Source organism: Phascolarctos cinereus, unplaced genomic scaffold (genome assembly GCF_003287225.1).
Source record: "Phascolarctos cinereus isolate Bilbo 61053 unplaced genomic scaffold, phaCin_HiC Scaffold_4;HRSCAF=312, whole genome shotgun sequence".
Classification (NCBI taxonomy): domain Eukaryota; kingdom Metazoa; phylum Chordata; class Mammalia; order Diprotodontia; family Phascolarctidae; genus Phascolarctos; species Phascolarctos cinereus.
The window spans coordinates 194974356-194992480 of NW_027555847.1; the positions used below are offsets into that span (position 1 = coordinate 194974356).

Here is an 18125-nt window from a genome sequence, read left to right on the forward strand (position 1 = left end):
GCTTAAATCTTCCTCCTTGCAACTTCCAACCATTACTCCTAGTTCTGCTCTCAGGCAAACAACAATGAAATTCCCTTTCTAATACGATAGCCTTTCAAGCACTTGAACACAGCTACTACGTCCCTGCCATACGTCTTCTCTTCTTCAAGCTAAACATCCCCAGTTCCTTCAATCAGTCTTCATATGGCATGTACTCAAGGCCCTGGAACATTACAGTTGGCTTCTATCAGGGCTCTTCCTAAACGGTGGCACTCAGAACTAAAAGGAGTACTCCAGATGTGGGTTGACCAAAGCAAAGCACACATAATGACTACCACATTCTCTTATTCCTAGATGCTCTGCCACCTCTCAAGGGTGTGTAAAAACATGTTAGCTATTTTGGCTGCTATATCATATGGTTATTTCATATTGAGTTTGTAAAACTAAGTCCAAAAAGTCTACTAAAACCTTCATATCTTTTTCAAATTAACTGCCGTTTGTCATGCCATTCTGTATTTATGGAGTCAATTTCTTGAACCCAATTGTAAGCCTTTGTATTTGTTCCCATTAAATTTAATCTTTATTAGATTCAGCCCAATTTTCTTGCCTATCAAGACCTTTTTGGATCCCGACTCTGTCACCCTGTGTTAAGTTAACCAAGCCACAGGTAGAAAGTAGAAGAACCAAGGCATAAAAACCAGGTCTTGAGATTCCAAAGTCTATGCTTTTTCTTTGGGAAAAAGATACTACATCATTTTTAGAAGAGAAGTGCCCAAGTCATCCAAAATAAAAAAGATACCATAATTTTTCACAAAGCATCTTTATACAAAGAACTTTTTTAAAAATATCTGCTTTAAAACCAGTGCTAATGTAAACAACTACCTCACAGCTTCTCAAAAATAATTTCAAGCCCTTGTACTTTTTGCTTTACTAGGATGAAAATTTTACAGAACAAGATGTTTGAGGCACCTTCATTCTTGGGGAACCAACATTCCATATACTTCTTGAATTCCTACTAAAACTACTCTAAGTATGACACACAAAATATTAATTTAGACAACTCTTGAGAATAAGAATACATAAAATATAATCTGCGTAGTGACACTGATACAATCCTCAAAAAGCACACAACCTCCAACCTCCAACCAAATGAAATGCTAAAATTAACAGATTAATGTCTTCAGAATACTGAGAGTTCTGTTTGAATTTATGTATTTTACAAATAACCTGCAAGATTTATATACAAAGAGACAAATTAGTATCGGTTTATTTGCAAAAGAAGGTAAATGACCTGTCTTAGCAGATGTCTGAATATGCAAGTTAAAAGGATTTCTACAAATTTTTGTATGCATTCCTTTAGGGGAGAGCAAGTTTTCTTTTCTATCTGTGGCAAAACTGACCTCATTAGCTATCACTTTTTAAAAAGTGATATTCATTTTAAAAAGGCAAGATTCTGAAATTACTAAGAACTGAATGAAACATTTTTAGCTGAATCAAGTAGCAAAGCTATAAATATTCTCTTATGCGACAGCTATCTTGCTAAAAGAAATTATTTAGAACACCAATCCTAACATAAACAACAGTTCAATTTTACAAAACCAGTTCTTCAATCCATAGATAATATTAACACTGAAATAATGCTTATACAGTTAAGGGTAACTTTAGATATTAGTTCAATTTTAAAGCATGATGAAAATTGGTCTATGATCTGATATTCATCTTCAGTATTCCTAATGTCACAAATGATGTTTCTTGTCAACAAGATCAATGCCATCAGTACTAGGTGAAAAAATGCCAATTCTAATTTTAAATTTTATTTGCATTTGTAGATCACAGCTTCTATTTTTCAGTATGTAAGCTTTTGAAGTGCTAAGCAAACTGGATGTTGCTTTTCTAAATACATAATTTGACTTAAGAACTTATTAGGCATATGCCAACAGAATAAGATTTATTTTATTCTGAAATACTAAATGTGATGTTACTTTATATTGGTCTAGTGAACAATACTCTACCACTAAATTGGTTCAACTCAATCTTTTTTAAATGGTCAAGACACTAGATTAAATGACAGAACACTACCAAAAGAAGTATTACATTATTCTTTTTAAGAATTTAACCTATACAAGGCAGGTAGGTGGCACAGTGGATAGAGCACTGGCCCTGAAGGCAGGAGGACTTGAGTTCAAATCCGGCCTCGGACCAAACACTTGACACTTACTAGCTATGTGACCCTGGGAAAGTCACTTAACCCCAATTGCCTTTAAAAAAAATTTACCCTATAACAAGAAGCAGAGATAATTATAATAAATGTGTTTTGAAAGACTTATACATGAGAGACAAATTAGTATTGGTTTGTTTGCAAAAGAAAGTAAATGACCTGTCTTAGTAGATGTCCAAATATGCAAGTTAAGAAGGATTTCTATTTTAAGATTAACCATACTTTGTCATCTAACTTATACAAGTCATTTATTCTACAGTTCAAATTCTAGTTTAAGGTAACACAGCAATGCCTCATTCACCCTGGTAGCATGGGGAATGAAGTGAATTTCCCAGTTAACTAAAGCTTATTCATCATCCTAGAAAAAAATATTGTGTTCATAGTCAGAGAACCAAGGCTCAAATTATGGTAAATCAATTTACTAGTTGTACAACCACAGGTTATGTCACTTAATCACTGATCCACATTTTTCTCATCTGTAAAAAGGAGATAATAAACTTTTACTAATTACCTCATAAGGTTGTTGTGCTTTAACATAATGCTTTCTGTAAACTTTAAAATACTTTACAAATGTGAGTTATTATTAACTTGCCTGGGACACAAAGTGGCTTGCCTGAAGGAAAATGACAAATGTTGTAGGGGATGTGGAAAAATTGGGCCACTAATGCACTGTTGGTGAAGTTATGAACTGATTTAACCATTCTGGAAAGCAATTTAGAACTATGCCCAAAGAGCTGGAAAACTGTACATACCCTCTGACCCTACAATGCCACTACTAGGTCTGTTTCCCAAGGTAATTAAAGAAAGAAAAAGGAAAAAGAGCTGTATGTAAAAAAATATTTATAGCAACTATTTTTGTGGTGGCAAAGAATTAGAAATTGAGGGGATACCCATCAATTGGGGAATGGCTGAACAAGTTGTAATATATGAATGTGAAGGAATTTTACTGTAGGATACTTTCAAAAAAGCATGGGAAGACTTATATGAACTGATGCAAAATGAAGTGAGCAGAATTCAGGAAAACATTGTAAATAGCAATAGCAATATTGTACGATGATCAACTATGAGTGATTTAGCTATTCTGATCAATACAATAATCCAAGACAATTCTGAGGACTTGTGATGAAAAATGCTATCTACCTCCAGAGAGAGAACTAATAGTCTGAATGTAGACTGAAGCATAATTTTTTAATTTTCTTCATTTCTATTGCCTTTTTTTTGGCTACATGGCTAACATGGAAATGTTTTGCATGATTTCACATGTATAACTGATATCACATTTCTTGACTTCACAATGGGGAGGGAATGGGAGGGAACAGTGAGAGAATTCAGAACTCAAGAAAAAAAATTTTGAATGAATGTCAAAAATAAACAAATTGATGATTAAAAATAAAAATAAAACAACAAAAAAAAAGACCTAGATTCAGGCCCTACTTCTGACAAATACTAGCTGTGACTACGGGCAAGTTACCCTTTTGCAACTCAACAAGAACGAAAGTTATAAACACATTAATGACCCACATACAAAGAATGATGTTCCACACTCAACATTCCTTACACAGATGAAAGCACAAGAACAAACCAAGAATAAGACAGTGATACACCCAAGGACCACTGATATGTAGGGCTCTTTGCCTGAATTCTAAATGGCTCCAGATCTCTGTTTTGATCATTCATCCATTTCTCTCATTTGTCAACTATTAGCAAAAGCTAACAGCAATGTGTTGCTTCTTGTGCTTCTAATCTGCTTCCTTATTTTAAATATACTGGCTTTGGAAAGGGCTTGAAGCTTTCCTTGACGCCCCTGTCTTGGCTGTTCTTTTCCTTTTCAAATTTTCCTAGAAACTAATTGCCCCTTTGTTCCCATCACTTTCTACCTTATCTTGATACACACTCTATTCCCCTAGCAATATATAAGTTCCTTGGAGCAATGAGAGTGTTCTAGGTTTGTCTTTGAATGCCCAAAACCTAGGACAGTGCTTTATTATACACAGCATACAATTAACACATTCACTTGATTTAACTGGATATACTTAGAAACTGTCCTAGCCCAGTCTACTCTAGCTCTTCCTCATTTCCAATGCCAAAAATTATTCCTCGTTTTAGCATCTCCAATCAACCATGCTCCAATATTTCCTGTTTTCTGTTCATAAGAAAAGTGTGCAATATGGACACAGAACAGACATAGCAGTAACCACATAATTCTAGGGCCGAACAGAGAAGAGTAAAAAAAAAAATGTGCAAATCTGTAGCATAAAAATATTTAAAGAGTATGAGTTTAGGGGACTTGTATGTACTTGGCAAATGTAAATGCATACAACTATAAATCTGAATTTGTAAAGAAAGTGAATTTGTAGACAGGGTCTTAGACACAGAGCATATTTGACCCTAATTTCATAAACTATTGATAATTCTTGAAATAGCTATTGAAATAGGTATAGTTTAAAATTCTGTAACACACATAATATATACTGATGGAATCAATTACCCAATTTTAATTATTATTTGCTATTAAGCACTAATGAATGATGAGGAAAAACAGTGTTTCTTCACAAGATGGGATTATCGTCCAATTTTTTGTGTCAGATAAATTCTCTAACTCAGAAGTTTTGGAAGAACTATTCTAAGCTATCAAAGACATGCTGCTTAATAATGGTTAATATATCCCTCTGGCTGGAATAGTTTCACTACTCTAAAATCATTTCGCTAGAAAACTGGAAAAATGCCAGAAGCACGAGAGTCGGTAGCACTAACTTATTTTGCGTTCTTTCCTTCCTATTGAGTACATGGAAGACACAAAGAGGATCTTGAAAAATCTGCCTTATTTAAGACTAAAACAAAGAAAAAAAATTAGTTCTGTTAGTTGATATTGCTAAGAATACTCACACATGAAAATGAGAACAAAACTGATAATGACCAAGTATCTCAACAAGAAAATGTTATTTTTTTCCTATATAATTTAAAGCTACCCAAACACCAAATTACCAAAATCCTACAGAAAGCTTTGTTTCAGGGGAGCTGCCTAATAAAGATCATACAACCAAAATGTATTCAAGACAACGTCCTTCTACTGGAATGTTACTGCATATCACAGAATCAGAAATCAGAAGTTAAACTTGTCATGGATGAAAGATGAATTCTTGGTTGTGCTACTTACTCCTATATAACTCGGACCAAAAAAAATTCAGAACTGTATTTCTATATCTTTGAAATGGACATTAAGTCCTATTAAGGTATTGTGAAATTTTACTGTTGATAAAGTATTCTGAGGCTTGCCAATAAATGGTGATACACTAGCAGGAAGTATTTGATACATACCTTGTTTTAATTCCAAACCTTCAGGCTGCTTGTTTTCCCTCAGGGATGAGGTAGAATCTACACTGTTGTCTTGTCTGAGAAATTAAAAGAAAAACACCTCAGCTTTGAACATTAACATCAGACTATATTTATAGTTTGATTGAATTTATTTACATCTATCCAAACTGGGGGGAGGGGGGGAAAGGGAGAATATTGAACCATATTACCCTTATTATGACCTAAGTCATTATCTGGGACTGTTAAATAAATACTTACTAAGGTACAATTGTTTCTCTTGACAACTATGGGAAAATTTATTGCACTAAAGATTATTAAACACACCACACAAAAGTAGCGGAAGAGAAATATGAAATGCCTAACTGCTTAGGTTGCAAATATTTTTGCCAAACCAGGTCAAGTATTGACAGCACAGAATTAGGTTTTCTCTTAATGACATAATAGAGCACACACACATGATGGGGAAGGGGCACTGCTTCCAGAAAACCATACAGTAGTCATTGAAGTTAAAGGGTTGAATTTGATGAGCACCTTGGCAACAGGATTATTTTTATATCCATCTCCACATATTTCTTATTTCAATTATTTTTTTAAATAAAGATTTTTGTGACATATGTTTTACAATTAATACAAAATCAAAGTAACTACAGGCAGTTTGCAGGAATTAGAACAGAACATGCAAAAAAGAAAACACATTGCTAAATAATAAATTGGAGCATTAATATACTCTAATTCACTATGTTCTTTATGACAGGGCTACAAACTATTTTGGAAAGATTGCTTCTCCCTTTCTAAAGGTTGTCATACTATCTTAGTATTGATTGATGGAAGTACTCGCAAAGGTGTAAAGAGCAACCGTAGCTATTCAAGTAAGAAATGTGGATTACTTCTCCCAAAAGAGCTATTTTTAAAGAATCTTTCATATACCACCTTAGACACTATTGCCACACCAAAGTTTCTCAGTCAAAAGATCATGACTAATTCAGCTAAGCAACAGCAATAGAACCTATACCTCCAGGTCATGAAAGGGGAGAAAGACTTGAACTCTTTTCTTTAAAAAGATCCTCATATTCTTAATGATAGCAAGCAAATAAATATTTTTATTATTTTGCATAAAGCTCTCCCTATACACACACACACACACATACACACATAGAGTTCTAAATTACTTAGTTTAATGTTAATAATGAAATCTAAGATATATCATTTGCATATTTAAAAAATTTACTTTTTTATTTTTTCCTAACAGCAACTATCATTGAGTTTTTACCTTTGTCCAGGAGAAAAATGAAACCATGACTATCTCTAAAGGATATCAATAACAGTCCTTAAAAAGCCAGCAGGCAACAAACCAATCCAACAAAAGTTCTAAAATGGAAAACGCTTGTGTGTTACTGTAACCTTTGTAATATTTAGGCTTTTGGTGTCCTGAGTGTCACAACAATATTTCACTCAAAAATTATAAACATCTACTGGCAAAGTTAATCTATTTCTAACTTCTCTTATGGCTTTAACAAGAGAAAATGGTTCTTTTTACATATAACCACCTCTCCCCCAAACATTCACAAATCTAAACATATATAGGAAATAGTGCAATAAAATAAACGATATGATAAAACCTGCCTGTCTGCAGCTGTCCCTTGAAGCTAGTCCATATCAAATGCTTCAAATAAAAATGAAGCTCACCGTAAAGACCACCTGCTGTCAAAAACAATTTATTTTAGTCCCAGAGGTGATCTTTTTATAACACATTTTATTTTATCATAATAGCTTGGGTTTGATTGGACTGTTAATGAAACTCACCATTCTTTCAAAAAGTAAGAATACTACCCCATCTTGTGGCTGAGATATGAAAAAGGCACTTTTCCTTAAGATTATCTGAAGTGAACAAGAAATACTAAAAATAAAATTACTTAAAATCATTATCTTTACAATAACTACTTAATTAAGATGTAAATTTTACAATTACATATAATAAGTTGAATCTGAAAATTTGGTCAGCCTCAATTTTAACTAAGGTCTTCAAGAAATTATTATATACTTTTAAATTTTAGTAATTTATCTAAATGTAATAAGAAAACAACTTTGAAATAAGGTAAATTTATAAAACTTTAGGAAAATTACACACTTTTTACATCATTATTTCAGCTATTGTAACATAAAAATGGCTATTGTAGATGAGGCAGTAAATATCTGCTGGGGACAGAAAATTTACTTGCCTTTATAATGTTATTTATAAATTCCTTTGATCACATCAACAACATAAGTAATAAATGAACTTTGGAAAGGATGTTTTATAAAGAGAACAGATAGAATAACATTATCTTTGAAGTGTATTTCAACTGTGAAATTTTATGAAAAATTATACACACATATATACTGACATTATATAGTAGTTTAAGCTTTGCAAAGCATTTTACATAGATTTCGCAAAAACTAAACCTCACAACAGCTCAATGAAGTAGATACTAAAAGTGACAACTTAACCCCATTTATAGATCAAAAAACTCCATTTCAGAGGGGTTAAGGGACTTGCCTACAATAACACAACCAGAAAGTGTCTGAGGCAGGAAAAGAACCTCCAAGTCCAGTGCTACATTTACATTACAGAAATAATTGCTGATTCCAAAGGTTATTTCAGATGTCACATAATGAGGCGAAGAAAACAGTTTTTCTGATATGTCAACAGTTTTTCTATTTTCTAACTTCTCAATCAGTAAAGTACCTCCCAATTAAAGGGTAACATACATTGACCTCCAACCTATTCTCAGAATAAAGGGTCAGAGGATGATCATCAACACTCATTTGTCTCCTTCCAAGTAAATTCTGGTCATTCCTAGTGACAGCATGTTTTCTCCCCTCTCTTCAACTCTAAACCTTTTTATGAAAGAGTACCCTCAGCAGTAGAGGGCTCCATTCTATTTCAATAATCATTGAAAGGAATATAAATTACCAATTTACTCCTCATCTTGTCCCTATCCTGCTAATTTCTCTAATATTCCCCATCTTACAAAGCTGGTATGAATAAACTAAGAATCCAAATCTAAAGCTGAAGTGTGACTCCTCTGCTCAAAAACCTTCAGTAATTCCTTGTAGTCGCTAAGACAAAAAAAAAATTCGTTTGGCACTGAAACCTCTTTAAACTCTAGCTCCAACTTACCTTTTCACATCACTCCCCTTTATACCTTCTATCCTCCAACCAAGCTGGCCTACTTGCCATCCCCCAAAAAAGACATTCCCAATCCTGTCTCTGGTCTTTGTCTTTCGGAATATCATATCCCACATTCCTTTATGGTGGTTGCTAAATCTTATGTGATCTGGACTAAGGCTCTGTGGTACTTGAATCCTTTTATTCCCCCCCTGGCTGGTTGAAGTATGTTTTCTTTGATCTGGAAGTTCAAGATTTTGTCTGTGATGACCCTGGAAGTTTTTATTTTGAGATTTCTTTTAGGAAGTAATTGGATTCCTTCTATTTTTACTTTATTCTTTTGTTCTAAGCCAGTTGGACAGTTTATTTTAATAATTTCTTGGAATTTAATAACCACCTTTTTTTTTGCTCATGTTTTCCAAGTAGTCCAATGGTTTTTAAATTATCTTTCCTTGATCTCTTTTCCATATCAGTTTTTTTTCCTGATATATGATATCTTACATTTTCTTCTACTTTTCTAGCCTTTTGATTTTAATATTAACTGTCTTATGGAGTCATTAACTATTATTTCATTCATTCTAATTTTCAAGTCATTTAAATTTTACTCCACTTGTACTAAATTATGAATTCTCCTTCCAAAGCTCTAATTTTAACCCCCAATTTTTTCTGCTAGCACTCATTTCTTTTACAAAATCATTTTTTAAACTAAAACAAAACTAAAAACTTCTTGCTATATTTCTTCAAAGAATCCTATTTGACTTTGCATTCAAATTGTTTTTTTCTTTGAGGCTTTGCTTGTAGATGTTCTGGAGTCAGTCTCTTCTTCAGTGTGTTTTTGGGGTTTTCCTGTAACTTTAAGAGTTCTTTGTGGTAGCATTTTTGACTGTTGTTTGTTGAATCATTTTTCTACATTAATTTTCTGAATTGGGACTTTGTGTTAGGATTATGTTCTCTACACTTCTGGAATGAATGTCTGGGCTTTATTTGGAGCTGATTTTATTTCTAGGGGCCCTCTGGCTTTCTCTGGGTTTTGAGTACCATGTTCTTCAAGGATCTTAGGGGTTACTCTTGCTGTAATACAGAGCTACAGGTTCCAGTTCAGTCTCCTGGCTTCAAAGCTCTGAATTGCACCCTCCTAGCCTAAACACACCTGCAATTACCTGCAGACCTCAATTTTCCCCTGTTTACTTGTTCTGGAAAATTCTTCTCTGTTTTCTTCCTTAGATTTCTTAAACATGACTGAGTCAGGTGATCATTCTAGGTCTTTGTTAAGAATAGTTCTGGGTGGTGAGCTGGATTGCACTGCTTCCTTCTACTCCGCCATTTCTGCTGGTCTCTGATGTCTGTGCCTTTGCACAGGTGTTCCTACATCCCTGTAATTTATTCTCTTATCTATGCCTCTCAGAAATCCCTAGCTTCCTTCAAAGTGCAGTTCAAGTGCCACTTCCTATACAAGACCTATCCTGATTGCTCCCAGTTGTTCTTCATTTTGCATCTAATTTTGCATTTATTTATCTGTATACATGGTGTTTCCCTCCAACGGAATATAAGTTCCTTGATGGTTTCAGTTTCATATTTAATCCCCTGGTGTTTATCACTGCCTGGCACATAGTTTGTGTTTAATAAATGCTTACTGAATGAATGAGTGAATATTACACTTTCATTTGAGAGTGAAAAAAGACGTTTTCACATCCCACAAATGCTAGATTCCAATCTAAGCACTGGGTCAATCTGCAATAATTACGTTTCACTAAATCTAAACATTATGTTAAGTCTCCTGGTATATTAACTTTCCCTATCAGGCAGGATGGCTGATGGACAGCTCGGCCATCACAATGTTATAAAACAAAGTTTCTCTAAGTTCTGGAGAATCAATTTGTGTCCATTAATAATATTCTTAAGGACTTAAAAGTAATTGCTCAGCCCTCCAAGATTTTTATATGCCCGAATAATTTAGAAAGAGTAGCATTAATGAAATAATATGATCCAAAATGTGCCTCAAATTTATGAAATAATTCTTGCTATTTATATAAAATATAAATGTTTTCATTTAACAGTAACAATAACATGCATTTTGTTTTTCAATTGATACATAAAATAATTTTGTCAGATGCTCTATATCAGAAATAGAAAAAAACTGGAAAAAAACAGTTGAATATAGCAAATTGCTGGGTACTACATTTAAAGAATAAAAATAAAACACAACAATCAATGACAGGAAATAAAAGGTATTATATCACAAGTTTTATGAACTAACAGTGACTAGCTTCTATCTGAACACTGACAAAACACTAGAAAATTTCAATAGCAGAAAGAGGACTTACCAAAGGTATACTACTAACTGCTTTAACCCATTTAAGAAGCCTGGTATTCTAATCTATCAACTACAGAAATGACTTAGTGGAACATCATGTCCTCGTGAACTCCTGGATCATCAGAAATGATCCCTTCAACTATGAATCCCCTAACAGGGATGCTGTCTAAGAAGTTAAAAAATTTTTTCTATTTCTAGTATCCCTTAATATCATGATCCACAAAAGTAGATGAGTGCCACCTAGTGCTAACTAGAAGAACATGACATGTACACATTGCTGAGTAGTTCGAAACAAATCAAATTTGCTACTAAGGATAGCTAAGCTGAAACCACTAAGACAACTGCAAAAGAGGGCAAAGCATCAAGAAAAAATATATTTTCAGCCACACAACTGGGCAAAATGAATATCTGTTTGAAGCATGTGCTAGTTGCACAGAGCAGTATAGGACATGGTTTCTTAATAGATTTATGTACGCATATACACACACAAAATACAAATTGGGTCTTAGTTCCCTGTACAGTTGTGGTTAAACACCACATGGCCACTGACAAATATTTTCACACATAAAAATACCCTTATTTCATAAGCCTATTGATACAACACTGTCAAAGTTGATCCAAACAAGATATTCTCTCATTCTTGTCTGTCCAGATCTATTAATTGATTATGAGCAGTAGCACAGAAGAAAGTAAAATAGATGAGAAACTTCCTATATTTTGGAAAGTCAATTAGACTGGTGGTGGAGGGGCATTTAACAAAGCTAGTTAATAAGGTCTGTTATTATAACCCCCAATTTTCTGCATTTCAACCTAGTATTTTATAATTCAAGAATATAAAATAAGAGAAAGACAGACATGGCTGCATGAATGAAGTTAGTTTAACTAGGATAAGAAAACATACTCAACTAGGAAAAATACTACTATCAAAGAGTCTGATATCCACAATATAAAAACAATCAACAGAAGTATTTAAAACCAAAAGCTATGCCCCAAAAGATAGTCAAAAAACATTAAGAAATAATTCTTAAAATTAGAGATGAAAACTAATTGTAACCATATAAAGGAATGCTCCATATGATTAACAATAAGAGAAATTCAAATCAAAATAACCCTGAGGTTTTTCCCTCACACCCTGAAAATTGGCAAAGACAATAAAAAGAATAATAACAAATGTGAGGAGTTGTGGAAAGGTAGGCACACAAATGCACTGATAGAGGGAGCTATGAACTGATCCAACAATTCTGGAAAACAATCTAAATTAAAGCTAGCTAAAACCACTACCATTTATATAGTGACACAGAGCTTTACAAATATTACCTCACTTGATCCCCGGAGTGACCCTATGAGATAGGTGTTTTATATCCCTATTTTATAAATGAGAAGCTAGCGTGTGACTAAAAAGAGTTTGAACAAAGGTCTTCTATCCATTACACCACCTAGTTAGGCTGCCCCAGAAGTCTCAGAGCAGTTTTAAAGCTTTAATTGCTTAAATTTATGAAACAACTACTTATTTCAATTTTAAACTTTAATAGCTAAAAACTGGACAAAGATTTTCAGAACATGTTGCTTTATGTGAACAAAGTAACTAATTGTGTTCATACTCTTTGACTGCTAGACATATACGTCAAGGGGGGGAGTGGGTCAGTAACAAAAAGATAGACCCCATATACACCAAAATATTTAAAGAAATACTTTTTTACAAGCAAAGAACTGGAATTCTGAAAATAACTCAACAAAATGTTACATGAAAGAAATGGAATCTTACTGTGTTGCAAGAAACAATGAACACTGGGGCAAAGCCAAGATGACAGCGTACAGGCTGGGTCCTAGCTGAACTCTCCCAACATTCCCCTCCAAAGAACTTTAAAATAAGTCCTCAAATCAAATTTTGGAGCAGCAGAGTCAACAACAGGTCAGAGGGAGACATTTATCCAGTCCACAGGAGAGGGTGGATGCAGAACAAGAGGGCAGCAGGATCACCAGAGGTGGGCCTTGCAGGCAGCAGGAGCTTCAGGAGCTCTTGGTCCAGAGACAGTAAAGGGACTAGATAAGTGGTCAGAAAGAGATTACAGAGGAAACTTTGCTGGCACTGGGAACAGCTGGTGCTGTTTGGCAACTCTACTGCCCATAAGGAGTTCTGGGTAGCAGCTCCAGGATGGATCCAAGATGCTCTTGTGATCTGTCACAAGGGAGTAGAGACCCTGGTTACAGATTCAGGACAAAGAGCAGAATCTGCATTTGCAGCTTCAAAGAAGCAGAGGCCTTTCCTGGGTAAAGACCAGAGGGCAGACCAGGAAAACAGTGACAACGCCTCTCCCAGGATACCACCTTGGAAGTATTAAAAACTTGCAAATCCCAAGAACTAGTTCTGAAAACAGCAGCACAAAAAAGCCTGAAACTTGGCACAGTGCTTCCCCACCTCCCAGTACACATAGGTCAATTTCTTTTTTTTTTGGTGAGGCAATTGGGGTTAAGTGATTTGCCCAGAGCCACACAGCTGGTGAGTGCTATGTGTCTGAGGCTGGATTTGAACTCAGGTCCTCCTGACTCTCGGGCCAGTGCTCTATCCACTGCGCCACCTAGCTGCCCCCCCCAGTCCAACTTTAATGAAGAAATAGGCTAGGAAAATGAGCAAACAAACAAAAAAGAATTTGACCATAAAGAGCAACTATGTGGCAGGGAAGACTAAGAAATAAACTCAGAAGAAAACAGCAATGTGAAAATAGCTACAAGCAAAGCCTCAAAGAAAAATGTTAATTGGACTCAAGGCCAGCAAGAATTCCTGGGAGAGTTAAAGAAGAGTTGTTCATCCTTTGTTCTTGAAGAAGACAAATACACCAACAAGACTTGCACATTAACTGGATTTAAGAGTTGAGAGTGGTAGAGGAAAACTTGAGAAATGAAATGAGCACAATGAAAGAAAATTATGAAGAGATTCAACAGTTTGACAAAAGAAGTACAAAAAATACAGAAAAAAAGGCAAAAACTTAAAAAAAACTGGCTTAGTGGTAAAAGAGGCATAAAAATCCACTGAAGAAAAGAACTTCTTAAAAAACAGAATGGGCCAAATGGAAAAAGAGGTACAAAAGCTCACTGAAGAAAATAATTCCTTAAAAATTAGCATTGGGCAAGTGGAAAAAGAAGTACAAAAGCTTACTTCAGAAAATAATTCCTTAGAACTAGGCAAGTGGAAGTTAATGACTCCATAAGACACCGAGAAAGTCAAAAGAATGGAAAAAAAATAGAAGAAAATGTGAAGTATCTCACCAGAAAAACAACTGACCTAGAAAACAGATTAAAGAGAGACCATTTAAGAATTATTGGACTACCTGAAAGTCATGATCAAAGAAAGAGCTTCGAGACATCATATTTCAAGAAATTATCAAGGAAAACCTGCCCTGACATTTTAAATACAGAGGGTAAAACAGAAACAGAAATTGAAAGAATATACCTCCTGAAAGATCCCAAAGTGAAAACTCCTAGGAATATTATAGCCAAATTTCAGAGCTCCCAGGTCAAGGAGAAAATACAGCAAAGCGGCCCAAAAGAAACAATTCAAATATTGTGGCGCCACAGTCAGAATCACACAAGACTTAGCAACTTACACATTAAAGCAACAGAGAACTTGGAATAAGATATTTTAGAAGGCAAAGAAGCTAGGATTACAACTAAGAATAATCTATCCAGTAAAAATGAGTATAATCAATCCTTCAGGAAGAAAAATAAAATGACGATTTAATGAAATAGAGGACTTCCAAGCATTCCTGATGAAAAGAACAGACCTTAATAGAAAATCTGACAGTCAAACACAAGACTCAAGAGAAGCATAAATAGTAAATAAACATGAAAGAGTAATCATAAAAGACTCAATCAAGTTAAACTGTTCATATTCCTATGTGGGAAGATGACAAATATAACTCCTAAGAACTTTATTATTATTAGGGTAGTTAGAAGGAGTCTCTACATAAGACAGAGGGCACAGTGTACACTGATTATGTTGGGATGATCTCAAAAAATAGGCAGAGGTGAAAAAGAGGGATGCACTGGGAGAAGGGGGAAGGGAGAGGTAGAATGTAGAAAATTATCTAACAAAAAAAGAGGCACACAAGGAAAAGGTTTTACATTGGAGGCGGAAATGGGGGTGACGGGCAATGCTTGAACCTCACTCTCATCAGAATTGGTTCAAACAGGGGGGAAAATATATATATATATATATATATATATATATATATATATATATATATTTATATATATATATATATATTTATATATATATATATTTATATATATATATTTATATATATATATACATACACACATTATACTCAGTTGGATACAGAAATGTAACTTACCCAATAGGGAAATAGGAGGGGAAGTGAATAAGATATATGATCAAAGGGAGGACAGATTACGGAAGGCAGTGGTCAGAAGCAAAATAAACTTTTGAGAAGGGACAGGATAAAAAGAGGAATAAACAGAAGAAAACAGGATGGAGAGAAATATATAATCACAACTATGAATGTGAATGGGATGAGCTAATCCATAAAATGGAAGCAGATAGCAGAATGAATAGAAAACAGAATCCAACAATATCTTATGTACAAGAGACAAACTTGAAACAGAAAGATGTACACAGAGTTCAAATAAAGGGCTGGAGCAAAACGTATTTTGCTTCAGCTGGAGTAAAAATACAAGGATAACAATCATGATCTCAAAGCGAAAGCAAAAACAGACCTAATTAAAAGACATAATCAGGGAAACTACATTTTGCTAAAAGGTACCATGGACAATGAATATTAAAAAAAAAAACCTGACAGCAAGTTTCTCTTACAAAGGCCTCATTTCTCAACTGTTTATACAGTCCCTATGGAACAGAGTCAAATCTATAAAAATAAGAGCCACTCCTCAAGTTTGATAAACGGTCAAGGGATATATACAGGTAGTTTTCAGAAGAAGAAATCAAAGCTATTTATAGTCATATCAAAAACTGCTCTAAATCAAGATGGTATAGAGAAAGGCAAATTAAAACAACTCTGAGATACCACCTCATCTCATTTCTATCACCAAAAATGATAAATCTTGAAAGGGATGAGGGAAAATAGGCACATTAATGAACTGCTGTTGCAGAGGCGAACTGGTCCAACCATTCTAGAAAACTGTGCATACCCTTTGATTCAGCAACACAATTCTAGGTCGGTATCCCAAAAAGATCAAAGAAAAAGGAAAAGGACCTATATGTACAAAAATATTTATAACAGCTCTTTTTGTGGTGGTGAAGAATTGGAAACTGAGAAAATGCTCATCAACTGAGGAATGGCTAAACAAGTTGTGGCAAATGACTGTAATGAGTACTATTGTGCTGTGGGAAATGACAAGCAGGACTCTTTCAAACGAACCTGGTAAGACCCATTTGAACTGATACAAAATTAAGTGAAAAGAACAAAGAGATCATTGTGCACGATAACCGTAATGTTGTAATGATGATTAAACTGTGAAAGACTTGGCTACTCTAATCAATACAATGATTCCAGAAAATTCCAAAGGACTTGTTATGAAAAAATGCTATCCACCTCCAGAGAGAGAGAGAAAGAAAGAGAGAGAGTGAACTGATTGAGTGCAAACTGAAATATAATTTGCTTACTTTCTTCATTTTTTTTTTGCTTTATTTTATGACATGGCTAAAATGGAAAGGTTTTGCATGAATCACAGGTATAACTGTTATCACATTGTTTGCCTTCTCGGTGGGTAGAAGAGGGATGAAGAGGCAGAGAATCTAAAACTCGAAATTTAAGAAGAAAAGAATGTTAAAAAATAAATTTTAAAAGGGAAAAAGAAACAATGAATATGATTAATAAAGAGAAGTATCAGGAAATGTGTATGAATGGATGCAAAGTAAAGCAAGCAGAACCAGAAAAACAATATACACAATGCCTACAACATAAATGGAATATACAACAAGGACAAGAAAACAAATGAAACGGAATGTCACGAAATTATGATGACAAGCTTGGCCCCAAGGTAAAGAAATAAAAAAGGGACATCATCCTATTCTTTTGTATTGGCAGGGGATAATGAAGATGGCATACTTCATAAAATACCAGAAAGTATTAGACAGACAGATAGATAGATAGACAATTAGATATACAGAAAAGGGAAGGGACTGGTTTGAAACTTTCATTTGGGGGGCAAGGAGGGGTGCCTTTTTTTTTTTTAATCTCCAGTGCTTGGCCCAAAGGTGGTATTTAATAAATGCTGGTTGACAGACTGACTAAAAATAAAAACTTATTTTAAAAATAAAATAATGAAAAGAAGCAAGGGAATATAAGCAGCCTATAGCATATTAGCAATGATGACATGAGAACAAGAAGTTGAATAAAAGATATCATCAAAGACATCTAAGAGACTAGACAAGAAGGTGGGTTAGTCATTAACATAAAAGTGAGGGACAACAAAGAGATGAAGAGGTCAAATGTCATCCATGAAATATCAAAACAACAATAGGAAAGCCTAAATCATATTGTGTAACTCCAAAGAACACAAGGACAAGAATAAAACAAGAGGGTAAGAGTCAATAAACATGTTTTATTAAGTGCCCGTTGTGTGCCAGGCACTGTAGCAAATAAGGGGGCAACTACTCAAAACTCTTTGATTTAAAAAAGGATCCACCATGTGTTTTCTTTAAAATACACTTTCTTAGTGCATTTTAAATGATTTGATTTATAAAAATTCAATTTACATACTACCTCTCTGTAATACATTTATTCAGAGTGAAGTACACTGCACTATGTCCTAGAGAGGTTTTATATTATGTTTAGCCAGCATCATTACACAATGTCTCGATTAACAAGTGCATATGTGTACCTGACAAATACTACTTCCTAATAATTTTAAGATTAAAAAGGAGTTAGGTATCTTAAGAATAATTAATTCTGACATACTTCCTTTCTTTCAGGAACATGACAGTGGGGCTAAGCAATGCTGATTTCCGAGACGTTATTACAGACTCCATTTCCATTCATTCATACTTTGAGACCTTGAATTCAATTACCTTGTAGCACTCCGATATTATCCCAATATTGTTTTAAAATTTATAGGAAAACACCACATCATTCCAGCTGACATTTTCTTCAACATCACAGGTTAAATGCATA

General features: G+C 34.3%; 1 protein-coding gene across 2 annotated transcripts in view; it reads right to left on the bottom strand.

Annotated features, from left to right (window-relative positions):
* CAAP1 (caspase activity and apoptosis inhibitor 1) overlaps positions 1 to 18125 on the bottom strand; it is a 57857-nt gene that overhangs the window by 13471 nt on the left and 26261 nt on the right. For both annotated transcript variants that reach the window (XM_020970036.2, XM_020970037.2), the window contains one exon: positions 5516 to 5589. In XM_020970036.2, coding sequence (XP_020825695.1) covers positions 5516 to 5589 — 74 coding nt within the window. The remainder of the gene's footprint in view (positions 1 to 5515; positions 5590 to 18125) is intronic.